This window comes from Chrysemys picta, chromosome 3 (assembly GCF_011386835.1).
Source record: "Chrysemys picta bellii isolate R12L10 chromosome 3, ASM1138683v2, whole genome shotgun sequence".
NCBI lineage: Eukaryota > Metazoa > Chordata > Testudines > Emydidae > Chrysemys > Chrysemys picta.
Window position 1 is genome coordinate 57019411 of NC_088793.1, and position 13481 is coordinate 57032891.

At 38.8% G+C, this 13481-nt stretch overlaps 1 protein-coding gene across 3 annotated transcripts in view; it reads left to right on the forward strand.

The window, feature by feature from the left end:
• COL19A1 (collagen type XIX alpha 1 chain) overlaps window positions 1–13481 on the forward strand; it is a 323634-nt gene that overhangs the window by 39074 nt on the left and 271079 nt on the right. For all 3 annotated transcript variants that reach the window (XM_042848857.2, XM_008178207.4, XM_042848856.2), the window contains exons 5-9: window positions 2258–2381; window positions 2754–3029; window positions 7745–7825; window positions 11044–11169; window positions 11694–11756. In XM_042848857.2, the coding sequence (XP_042704791.2) occupies window positions 2258–2381; window positions 2754–3029; window positions 7745–7825; window positions 11044–11169; window positions 11694–11756 (670 nt within the window). The remainder of the gene's footprint in view (window positions 1–2257; window positions 2382–2753; window positions 3030–7744; window positions 7826–11043; window positions 11170–11693; window positions 11757–13481) is intronic.

The following is a 13481-nucleotide window of genomic DNA, read 5'->3' on the forward strand; positions in this document are numbered from 1 at the left end:
AATTTGACTCTGTGTGCTTTTTTTAGTTTACTCTGAAATGCTCTCTTCCATTGTCACTTTTCCAGCTCAGTGACAAGAGAAGCAAGAATAAGCCCATTACATCTGAACTTTTATTCCGTTTCCCAAACTGTTTGCGAGTGTGTCTGCCAATGAGTCAGCGGAAGTCTGTCCACAATGCGCTGACTATCATCAGGACAATGGACTATTTCCTACAGTGATACTCATGGTGGCAGTCTGTGTGTCTTTGGGGTCTCCGGGTTCCTCGACTGGTGCAACTCCCTATAGCTCGGGCATCCATAGGTATCTAGATGTCTGCTTGGGTCTTGGTGCCTCTGGCTTCCATGGTCCAGGGCTCCAGCTGCTCCCGGGTGGGAGCCGGCAAGGAGCATCCTTCCTCTCTGGCGGTCAGCCCAGACTGAGCTGGGCTGCCCCCTCTTATACTGGTGCTCCACCCAGAGCATGCCCAGTAGGGATGTGGGGGCATGGCTTCCTCTGCCCACAGTGAGGACTTAACCTTTCCCCATCCAGTGCAGGGTGAGTTCACCCCGTCACAGGGTTATGGGTGTCTGTCACAGATCCTACTTGTCTTACATTTCACTGTAAAACAGGACTGGTCCTGCCTCTTAAAAATAATGTACTGCTCATCTAAGGAGGCTCTTGTGTATTGTTTAGACTTGCAAGTACATGAAAAATCTTGCTCTCATGACCTGGGGCACCAATTCACTTCTTTCTGAATGGGAACATGCAAATAATTGATATGTAGGTTCAGAATCCCAAACTTTTTAGAAACTATGCCCCTTTCTCTTGATCTGTTCCTTCCCTAATTCACCTTTGGGAAAACAAGAGTATTCTAGCATAACTACCTTCATGAGTGAAGGCTACAAGAAGCCCGCAAAGCAATAAATTATTGTACTTTTTAAATCTCACTTCAGAATCAAGACCTGAAAAAGCCCTATTTTTTAAAAATTGTTTATCTATTTCACATAAAAAGGCAAAAAGATACCTGTGCAAAGACTATCGGTAGCCAGGCAGATTATTAAAATCAGTTCAAAAAACCTCAAAAACAAGAGCAAAAGTCGATAGAGTTGCCCTGATCTGCAGGGCTGTAAGGCCTTCCCCCTCCCTCCCCCAACAACAAAACAACCAGTAATTGATAACATAAAAAAACCCTTCACATCTCAGAACCCACATAAATGCTTAATCTAAAACAGACTGCAGAATATCACAAGTGGATCACACTATATGCTTTCACATCTTATCTTGATCTTCCACCTGCTCCCATTGCTTTTCTCAAAACAAATACCTCTTTAGACTCTTATATGATCATCCTTAAGACTCCTCACAGATCATTCACTGAATCTTTAATTTCTCTATGGAGCTATTTGTTTATCTAAATCACTCACTTTTAAGACGAACCTGGCAGGATTTCATTGAGCATTTACATGTGTAATTGCTGCACTGCAAACTCTGAAATATTTAGGCATTCTTGTTCTTGTCCCAGAATAAGTGACTTTATGAATTGATGGCAAAACTTCTATGTACTTTTCCTCAAGTGGTAAGAAGTAAAGTGTTTTATGTATATATTAATTTATTTTCCTACCCAATCTGCAGATAAATAAATTATAATGCAATATTCATTAATGTTGGAGGTTGTCTCTTGTTTTTCTATTAGATTCAGAGGTCATATTGACATCTTTGGGATTACAAAAGGCTGTAAATGAGTATGTAATTGTATTAACATCTACAGTGATACAAAATTAAACCATTTACATTGAATGGTCATTGGGAGGGCGAAAGGGGACATTTTTCTGCTTTATCAGATTATCAGGGTTCACACATTCTGATAAGGGGAGTGTCTGTTTCTGGATGAGCTGTAAATCCAGGTGGACACCATGTAGTTTTTTTTCATTAGACAAATATTGTTCCCTGAGTAATGAAACATAGAATAGCATACTACAAGATGTCAGTGCAGTTTTGTTATATATGTATCTGTTGTTTACATCTGTCTCACCTGTTCGAAACATTTCTTCAGTGCTGGAAAATCAATTGTGTTTGCAGCATAGTATCTTTCAGTTTCAAAATTCAAAGGCTTAATTATTGCAACCTTTGGCCTCAGTAGGATTTCATGAGTGTAAATGAAATCACGATTTGATACTGTGTGTTGAACGTATGTCTGTTTTATCCTTAGTTCCCTTCCCCCACCTTCCTTTCATATATCAGAATAAAAAGAATCTTTTCTTTCCCCCTGCACCCATAGGCAAGTATTTCCAAATGGGCTTCCTGAAGAATATTCTTTAATAGCCACATTCCGTGTGAGACGAAACACCAGAAAGGAACGGTGGCATATATGGCAAATTTTAAATCAGTCTGACATCCCACAGGTAAGAATATATTTTATTTTTCACATAGTTTTCTTTTTTGTTGGAGGAGGATAGATATAGGTTAGTGGGTCTTTCGCCTCTGGATTCAGATCTAATTTACATAAGACAAATCTGCTGTTCAAAATAGCTTGGTGGTCATTATTCAAATACAGAAATACAGAAGTTCAGCAAAATTTCTCCAGTAATATTGGAATGGTACTAGGTGTGTTGAAATGTAGGATGGATGGACACTGAAAAAGTTACATGAAAGAATATTTCATGATTCCTGCCTAATCTATGCTATTAGGTTGCTCACTTATTTTTCTTCCTGGTTTATGTACAGAACATGTTTGCTTGTAATTCTGACTTATACTAAATTGTTTTTTTCCCCAGGTGTCTGTCATAGTTGATGGTTCAAAAAAAGTTGTGGAATATATAGCCAAATCCGCTCCGGGAAACGTGCTACACCACACCTTTAAAAATCGGGAAATTTATCCTCTCTTTGATCGGCAGTGGCATAAGCTTGCCGTTAGTATACAGTCAAGGATCGTTTCCCTCTATGTGGATTGTAACTTAATTGAGAGATGGCAGACTGATCTAAAGGACTCCATTGACTTTCAAGGAAGGACTTTCATTGCTGCTCGAGCTGCAGATGACAAGCCTGTAGATGTGAGTTGTACCAGTGAGATGATTTTTAAAGTAAAATGGGCTAATATGCAAATCATGTTTTAAACATACTTGTAACAGCATACTAAAGAAATATGAAAACAAAACAAAATGCAAAAAAATTAATACCCGTTGGGTGTTTTACTCCAGTCCACTGGTCGAATTTTTAGTTATTCTCTTCTAAACAAAGTATCAGCTCCTTCAATCTCTATTCAGGCAAAACTCTCCATTGTTCTAAATGGTCATTATTGTCTGAATAAGGACTACAGAGGGTTCCTGTTTTCAATATTATTTACGTTTCTGTATCTATCCAATAAGTCATTTTGACTTATTACTACTGTACCATTTAGGGCTCATTTTATAGTAATGGTTTTGTTTTCAATTTTCATATTATTTAATTTGTCATCGAAAGGGAAAGAATGTATAACATGTTTACCAACTCCAAGTATTTTCATGGGAATGATAAATCCTCACCTACCCAAACATGGTAGATGTATGAGTCTAAAAACAGTATGATTCATGCAATTACAGTCAGGGGAACATCATAAGATTGATTATTATTATCTTTAAATAAAATGGTGTAGTAAGAACTCTGCTGCAGTGCCAAAGCAACAGAATTTCCCTATCCAGTGATAATGGGGCCTTTATTTATCTGCTATCTGAGTCACCAAAGCAACCCTTACATATTATAATCTATGTTCTATTCCAGAGATTTTGCCTCTTATACTTCCTTGTGCAAAAACTCGGAGGAAGTAATTTGTAGTTGTGAGAAATGTTAGTTAGTTTTAATATTTAGTACACATCTGCCTATGAGGTTTTAAGCCTGCTGTGTGGGGGTTAGAGTGATGACATGAAAATTTCCAACTGCATTCTATACTCAGCACATTATTATTCATGTTAACTGTTTTACTTTATTTTATATTATTAGCATAACCTAGCATTATTGCAGAGCTTGATCTTGCACAGTGCTGAATACTCTGATTCTGATCGGGCCATACACTTAAGCACATGCTTTTCTTCAGTGGAACTACTCATATACTTAAAGTTAAGCAAGTCCTTAAGAGTGTTACCGGATGGTAAAAACATCAGAATGGCCATAGTGGTCGGACAAATGGTTCATCTAGCACAGTATCCTGTCTTTCAGCAGTGGCTGTTGCCAGATTCATCAGAGGGAATGAACAGAACAGGGCAAATTCTCGAGTGATGCATCCCCTTTCATCCTGTCCTGGCTTCTGGATGAAGCCAGTCAGAGGTTTATGGACACCCAGATCACGGGCTTGCTTCCCTGACCATCTTGGCTAATAGCTCTTGATGGACCTGTCCTTCATGAACTTATCTAATTCTTTTCTGAGCCCAGTTATACTTTGAGCTTTCACAACATTCCCTGGCAATGAGTTCCATAGGTTGACTAAGCGATGTGAAACGTACCGGTACTTCCTTTTGTTTGTTTAAACCTGCTGCCTATTAATTTCATTGGGTGACCCAATTCGTGTATTATGTGAAGGGTTAAATAACACTTCCTTATTCACTTTCTCCACACAATTCATGATTTTATAGACTTCTCTACCATATTCCTCCTTAGTCATCTCTTGTCTAAGATGAACAGTCTGTCTTTTTAATCTCTCCTTTTATGGAAGCTGTTCCATCCCCCTAATATTTTTTGTTGCCCTTCTATGTGCTTTTCCAATTCTAATATATCTTTTTTTGAGATGAGGCAATGAAAAGTGCAAGTAATATTCAAGATGTGGGTGTACCATGGATTTATATAGTGGAATTATTGTATTTTTTTATTATCTATCCCTTTCCTAATAGTTCCTAACATTCTGTTAGCTTTTTTTTGACTGCTGCTGCACGCTGAGCAGATGTTTTCAGAGAACTATCCACAAGATTTCTTTCTTGAGTCATAACAACTAATTGAGATACCATCATTTTCTATATATAGTTGGGATTCTGTTTTCCAATGTGCGTTACTTTGCATTTATCAGCATTGAATTTCATCTGCCATTTTATTGCCAAGTCACTCAGTTTTATGAGATCCCTTTGTGATTCTTTGCTGTCAGCTTTGAACTTAACTATCTTGAGTAATTTTGTATTGTCTGCAATGTTTGCCATCTCACTATTTATCCCTTTTTCCATATCATTTATGAATATGTTGAACAGCACTGGTCCCAGGACAGATCCCTTGGGGACTCCACTATTTACCTTTCTCCACTGTGCAAAATGACGACTTATTCATAACCTTTGTTTCCTATCTTTAATCCATTTACTGATTCATGAGAGGACTTCCCCTCTTATTCCATGACTGCTTAGTTTGCTTAAGAGCAGTTGATGTGGGACTTTGTCAAAGGCCTGGTCCACACTAACCCCCCACTTCGGACTAAGGTACGCAAATTGAATTCGAAGTACCTTAGTCCGAACTTACCGCGGGTCCAGACGCGGCAGGCAGGCTCCCCCGTCGATGCCGCGTACTCCTCTCGGCGAGCTGGAGTACCGGCGTCGACGGCGAGCACTTCCGGGATCGATCCCAGAAGATTGATCGCTTACATCCGGACCAGGAAGTAAGTATAGACGTACCCAAAGGCTTTCTGAAAGTCCAAGTACACTATATCAATTGGATCACAGTTGTGCACAGGCTGATTTAAGCGATATATTATATACCACAAATAATAACTGCAATTTATAGTTAAGTTCCTTCTGAACTCTTGGGTGCATACCATCTGGTCCGGATGACTTATCACTGTTTAATTTATTAGTTTATTCCAAAACCAGCTTTATTGACCCCTAAATCTGGGACAGTTCCTTAGATTTGTCATCTAAAAAGAATGGCTTGGGTGTGGAAAACTCCCTCACATCCTCTGCAGCGAAGACCAACACAAAGAATTAATTTGGCTTCTCCACAACAGCCTTGTCTTCACTGAGTGCTCCTTCAGCACTTGGATCATCCTGTGGCCCCACTGGTTGTTTGGCAGGCTTCCTGCTACACAAAAACTAAACAGCAACATTTTTTTCCCCGCTAGTTGCTCTTCAAATTCTTTTTGGCCTGCCTAATTATACTTTTACATTTGACTTGCCAGAGTTTATGCTCCTTTCTATTTTCCTCAGTAAGATTTGACTTCCAATTTTGAAGGATTTCTTTTTACTTTTGACCACTTCTTTACTTTGTTGTTTAACCAGAGGCATTTTTTAGTCCTCTTTGCTGCTTTTTTTCATTTGGGATATACTTTTAGTTTGAGTCTGTATTATGGTGTTTTTAGTTTCCATGCAGCTTATGAAAGTGAAATGCCTGTGACTTTTAATTTCCATTTAACTAGCTTCCTCATTTTTGTGAAGTTCCCCTTTTTGAAGTTACATGCTACTGTGGTGCGTTTCTTTAATAGTTTTCTTCCTACAAGAAAGTTGCATTTACTTACATTATGGTCGCCATTACTGAGCCGTTCATCTATATTCCCCTCTTGCATCAGATCCTGTGCTCCACTTAGGACTGAATCAAAGATTGCCTCTCCCTTTGTGGGTTCTGGAACCTGTTGCTCCGAGAAGCACTATATGGTGTCCAGAAATTTTATCTCTGCCTCCTGTCCTGAGGTAACATGTACCCAGTCAATATGGGGGAAGTTGAAGTTCTCCATGATTATTGGTTTTAGTAGCCTGTCTAATCTCCCTCAGCATTTCAAAAGCACCATCACCATCATGGTTAGGAGGTTGATAATATATTCCTACTGCTATACTCTTATTATTCACGAACGGAATTTCTATCCAAACAGATTCTATGATCAAGGCCAGAGTACTTAGCATCTTGCAGGTTGAAGCCCATATTTGTATAATGTCTCCCCCCACCTCAGGACCTGTCCTTAAATCCTAAATACAGCCCAGCCATTAACACATAAAAAGACCCAAATTTTCAGTGGACTTTGCCAGCAGGGAATTCCCCTTGTGTAGGGGAACTCCATTGGCATAAAGCTGGTGAAGGCCATGGAGATGGTTCCTGCACCACCAAGCACTCTTGATACTCCCCAGTGTATATGGTGTTTTGGGGGAGAGAGGAGGTGTGCTGGGGCCAGGGCAGGATTGAGGAGGGGTTGTGGGGGAGCAGAGCTGTGCTATGCCAATTCTCCTCTGATACAAAGTACCTTACGCAAGCAATTTAAGCTAGAGTAGGTAGGTCACTGCACTAACTTCTGCCAGGACTATAATCAGCTAACTATAATCAGCTTCCTGGGGCTACCTTCTCTCTGACAATCCATCCTAAAGTAACCAGAATAAAAGACTTGATTCCCGCTCTTCAAATGACATAGTGGAAAGGGCCAGGCAAAGGCCTGTCCAAGGTGATAGATCATACTCTGGCTCCAGTGGATTGCTAGAGGGGCTCACTCCAGGGTTGTGTGACATTGAGAATACACTTCATTGAGTGTTTAAAACTCAGGACAGATAGCAAGAGCGATGCAGAGGATTACAGCTTCCATGAAGATAACTGGGTCCCATTATAGGATTTACACTGCAGTAGCTGAGAAAAGAATTTGGTCCATCATATTCATGTGATTTTTTTTTATTAAGTTCTGAATTTGTCTGTTTCTTACATATTTAAGTCAAATGTGATATTTTCAGAATGACCAATTATAATGGTAAGTTTAGAAAATTACATAGTTTCTCCTAGTGCCTAAATATATTCCTTTTTTACTGTTGATATAAATCCCCACTCTTTTTTTTTACATTTTTAACAGATTGAACTTCGCCGCATAATAATTTATTGTAACCCAAAATTTGCAGCTCAAGAGACCTGTTGTGAAATATCTGAGGGCATGGTAGGTTATTTGTAAAAATGTAAATATAAAACTAAAAATGTATTAATCATCTTTTATGACAAAACTGTCACCTTATTTTATTTAAAGAGCATAAACAAGAAGCATTGCAACATTAAATTGTTCTTTCCTGAAAATGGGATACATTTTCCAGAAGAGCTCTTGCTAAGTGAGTAGTTGAAACAGGATAGCATTGGCAGAGCAGCACTTCAGTGCAAGAGGAATATAAGGGACACCGTCCCAATGAAGACCACTGGAGGCTGCCATGCCCCACTCTCTAGATACAGTTATCCATACTAATTAATAGTTGAGGAAGTCACAGGTAGTGATTAGAATGTAGATCTCTCCCACTGAGCTAAAGGAATGTGTGGTTCCAGAGAAAAGAGAGACTTTTTTGTACTCGATTATCAGCTTTACTTATGATTCCATCATGTGTAGACAGTGAGGCTTGTGGAAGGGGCATTACAAACCTATATGGAGATGGAATGGAGAGGGGGAAGGAATGGGGACAGAACTTTTGTTAACATACTTTCATTTTACTACTATAAGGAAAATAGAAATAAAGAAAATAAACAACTGAATGTCCTGAACCTGACAACTATATTTTTATCTTTGATGCACTTTGCATTTTTTGGATATGCACATAGTAAAGATAAGGTGAATTTGTCTGAATATTCATTGAATTCAGTTTTCAGAGTAGCAGCCGTGTTAGTCTGTATCCGCAAAAAGAACAGGAGTATTTGTGGCACCTTAGAGACGAACAAATTTATTAGAGAATAAGCTTTCATGGACTACAGCCCACTTCTTCGGATGCATATAGAGTGGAATAAATATTGAGGAGATATATATACACACATACACTCAGCCATTCCCAGTCCTTGTTCAATTACACAGATAAAATTCACATTCACAATTTAACTACACAGATAAAAGAAGCTTTGAATTCTAGTATATCTTATTCCACAGACAAATCTGACATCAGGAATCATAATACTCAAAAACCAGTGGGAGAACACTTTAACCTGTCTGGTCATTCAATGTCAGACCTGCGGGTGGCTATCTTACAACAGAAAAACTTCAAAAACAGACTCCAACGAGAGACTGCTGAGCTGGAATTGATATGCAAACTAGACACAATCAACTCAGGATGGAATAAGGACTGGGAATGGCTGAGCCATTACAAACATTGAATCTATCTCCCCTTGTAAGTATTCTCACACTTCTTATCAAACTGTCTGTACTGGGCTATCTTGATTATCACTTCAAAAGTTTTTTTTCTCTTACTTAATTGGCCTCTCAGAGTTGGTAAGACAACTCCCACCTGTTCATGCTCTCTATATGTGTGTGTATATATATCTCCTCAATATTTATTCCACTCTATATGCATCCGAAGAAGTGGGCTGTAGTCCACGAAAGCTTATGCTCTAATAAATGTGTTAGTCTCTAAGGTGCCACACGTACTCCTGTTCTTTTTGCGGATACAGACTAACACGGCTGCTACTCTGAAACCTAGGATTACTCATTTGCTTGAAGCTGAGCATGTGAATAAGTGCTTTACTGAACCAGGCCCGTATTTTTAAAATAGTTGTACCTGAGTTGTGCATGCAAAATGGGCACTGGGACACAACTAAACACAGATTTGAAGAGAAGAAGAAGCTGAGAGGGAGGGAAATCAGATGGATAGGGCAGCTTGGAACCCATATGCAGGATGGATAATGAGTCAGGCTGTCCCCAGAATATACCCATGGATTTGAGAGGGCAAAATGGGCTTCCCACCCATCTCCGAAATCTCCAAAAAGCCAAACAAACCGCAGGATGGATGACCACTAGTGTATCTCAGCTGTAAAGAGACAGGGAAAGGGGAGAAAAATTTGCCAAGATTAGAACAACAGAGTACAGTGTGTGTGAGCAAGGAGTAGGCAGATGTGAGGTCAGAAATGTAGAGTGGAGCAAGATTGTGAAGAGAAATTTAAATTTTAAATTTTAAATATCACTTTTATGTTCACATACATTTCGTAGTTTATTTCTGGTGAGAAAAGAGACTTCCTCCCCTTAATATACAAACTACTGGGCTGAGTAAAATGAGTGGCATTTCTGTTAACTTCTTGTGTACAGAAGTGCATTTTAAACAGGCTATGACACAACTAAAACATTTAGTTATGTATGGAAAAGGTCATACTGAATTTATGTTTGCAGTATTGTAGCCATGTTGGTCCCATGATATTAGAGAGCCAAGGTAGTTGAGGTAATATATTTTATTGGACCAACTTCTGTTGGTGAGAGAGACAGGCTTTTGAGCTACACAGAGCTCTTTTTCAGGTCCTTCTTTAGCCACCTCATCATATTGAATCTATAGCATCCTTAAAGTACAATTCAACTACACAGATAAAAGAAGCTTTGAATTCTAGTATATCTTATTCCACAGACAAATGACAAAGCTCCCTGTCCTGAAAATGTAAAATGAATGGCATAAACATTGTTACTTTCTTATAATCATCATAAACTTAGTTGCTTTAAATATAACTATTGTAAGCAATTTTATATTTTCGGATTTTATAAGCCTTTCTTAGCAACCGTAACGGCTAAAATTGCATTTTTTTAAAAAAGAAAAGCTTATATTATGAAGCAAAATTCTGCACAAGAGCTATATTCTGGGTGAAATATCATGACTGCAGGATCACAGAGACCCTGGTTATGTTTTCATTAGAATATGCCAGTTTCTGTTCACCTGACTTTCAGTGTACCTGATGAGTAGCCTCAGCTCAGATGGTTTCCAGACATTTGAGCATTGGCTTCAGTTTGGGGGGTTTCTGAATGGTAAACCCAGCAAGTTACATTACAGAAGTGACAACCTCCCCCCTTGCCCGTGAGTTCCCCTCTTACTTTTAATCATTTCCTGTGGTGATCAGGTGGCTCAGTAGCCTTTTATTCCCCTCTTCCATTTTCAGGGAAACTAGGACCCTCACACTGTGACAGGAGAGATCAGGGATTTCCTAACATTGTATTACACCTAGAGTGACTTATATTTTATTTATAAAACAGGCATATTTGCCTAGGTTTGGTTTCAGTGCAGCAGGATCACACATCTATAGTCTTCATTTTACTGGTGCTGTGTGCAGTAACCTGAGACAAAAAAGGCTGAATAGGAACCATGTTTGGATTTTTACTTGTCAGTTACCAGCAGTGGACTCAATTCAGAATAATCATTATTTCTATTTTAGTGCCCACTGGAGGACAGTTTCATTACTACTTCTTCGTCACCAGTGACTGTTCATGTCAGCAAAATACATGCTCTTCCAGTAACACAGCAGGAGTCTAAAGACCTATGCCTCTGCTTTCCAAACAAAGTATGAGAGTCTTCTTCTACACATATATCCTTTATCTTGCATGCTTTGCAGATTCTCAAACTGTTATTTAATGCACCATGCTGTTTAATTGATGCAGGTGTAGAAATTCTGAATTTCTTTGGAAGTACGGAAATGGTTCATTTCTGTGGTACACCTAGCCTTATATTTGGAGGGTAAGATAAGATAAAATAAATGTAAATTAAATTAAAAGTTAATGTTTGTTAGCTTTACAAGATTAAATGTCTTGAATGCACAAAACAAATGGACTGTTGTTGGATCATCTTCAGAAGCAGCATGAAAAATGAAAACTATTCTTACACAATTTATATTTTACTTAGATTGCTTATGTGAGAGTCCACTATTTCCTGGACTCTTATCTTTTTAGTGTCAGATAACAGCACTGTATCATTGTCCCAGTGTTAGTGCCATATTTGTCTTGACTGATTTATATTGTTAAAGTTTCTGTGGTAGAAAAAGGAAAAATATCACCTATTTCTGTTATCTGAAAACTCATTTTTAAACAGGGTGAAGCAGGATTGCCAGGAGTAGCTGGTTTGCCAGGTCTGAAAGGAGATAAAGGAGAAAAGGTAAGATGTCAGTCCCTTATGACACCTGCCAAGGCTTTACCTCCTGTTTCTTCCTACTTTCGGTAACAAGAAAGCTTATACAGCTTTTTTTTTTTTTTTTTTTTTTTGAGAAATCCTCTTATACATCTATAAAATATAACAATATAAATATTAAATTAATTATATTATAATAAAACAGAACGGCACCCATTCCGTGGTCCCTCAGTTTTCCTTGTGCTTTTTTCCCCTTACCAACACTGTTTTGGACACTGCAGGAAGACAGACAAGAGACCCAGAATGTGGTTTAACTAGACCAGTGCTTTAAGTAACATTGAAGTAGGATAAGAGAAATTACTAAAGAAAAGAACTCTCAGAAGACAGGAGGAATAGTTTAAAATGGCCCTTTTCTCTCTCCACCTGCTCTCCCTGCCTTCCTCCCTTTCCTCTTCCCTTCCTCTCTTACTAAATTCCTAATAAACAGAATTGGCAGCCTTAAATCACCTCCCAATTTAGGCACCTCAAGCCTCGTGAAGCTAGTGAAGTAACTGGGCAATGTTTAAGGTGAAGTTTAATTTTAGGGACATGAAGTGGTTTGAGGCTCCCAATTAAGTTTCTTAGGAATTTGGGACAGAAGCAAGAGGAGGCAAACACAGGAGATCAGAGGTGGGGCAGGGATGTTAAAATGTTTTGCTGCTTTTGTAGCCAATACCCATAACGTGATAAATGGTGTGGTAGAGAAATAGAGCATAAGAAAGAAAAAAATCGTCCTTCTTACATACTTTCTCTTTTACCCATAACATAATGGCGAGAAATAGTCTCTTTCCTTTGATGAGGTCTCAGCTGTGCACCATTAAAAGTGGATGCATCATGAAAAAGATTTAACCAGCCATTAGAACTTGGCTGGGGAAAACTGGAATTCTCAGCCATTATGATCTGGTGTTTTCATCTAATTATCCACAGAACATGCACAGCTCTGGCAATAGCATCACTGCAAGCTTATCTACATTACTCCGCCTGTATGCCTTTCTTCTCCTCTGGGAAGGGGGGGGGGAGAATGGGACACGCTTAGAGGGGGAGGATATTAATTAATTCAGCATGTGGATTTAGTTCCTGTCTTTTGTCCTGAGATTGACTGCAAGGGTACTACTTAGTGCAGTTATGATTGGTGTGTTTTTTTGTGATGTGGAGGTCTGTCCACTGGGCACTGGACTGAAATCACAAACTCATTGAATTTAATAGCCATGAGATTCTAGCCATTTTAGACAAATCTTCCCCTGTTTGGATTCAAACCAATGACCCAGAAGGTTTTGTTCTCTTCAGTTAGGGCCACCAAAATATATATTTGGTTCACTGTGTCTAACCCGCAGTGTTAAGTCTCCAGACATTTACATTTTTCATCTGTTTTTAAGTAGTAGCCTTAAAGTTTTCAGTCTGCCTGAAAAAGGAAAGAAAATTCTTCATGTAAAAAACCATAGCCACATACATTCAGACATGCTGATTGATAGCAATACTTGAACCTGGGAACTTCAGAACTGAAAAGAGACCTTTCTGCTTAAGCTGAGAGCTCCTTTGGCAGTGTGAAAGTGGTAAGTTGTAGTTACTTGGGCAATCCATTACAGGGAGACATTGTTGCATGTTCTAGACCAGTGTATTGCAGTTACAAAATGAGAGGTTCACAAAGAACATATTTCCCTTTTTCAATATCTTGCTCCCAGGTATGCACATGCACGTCATGAGTCAGCATAT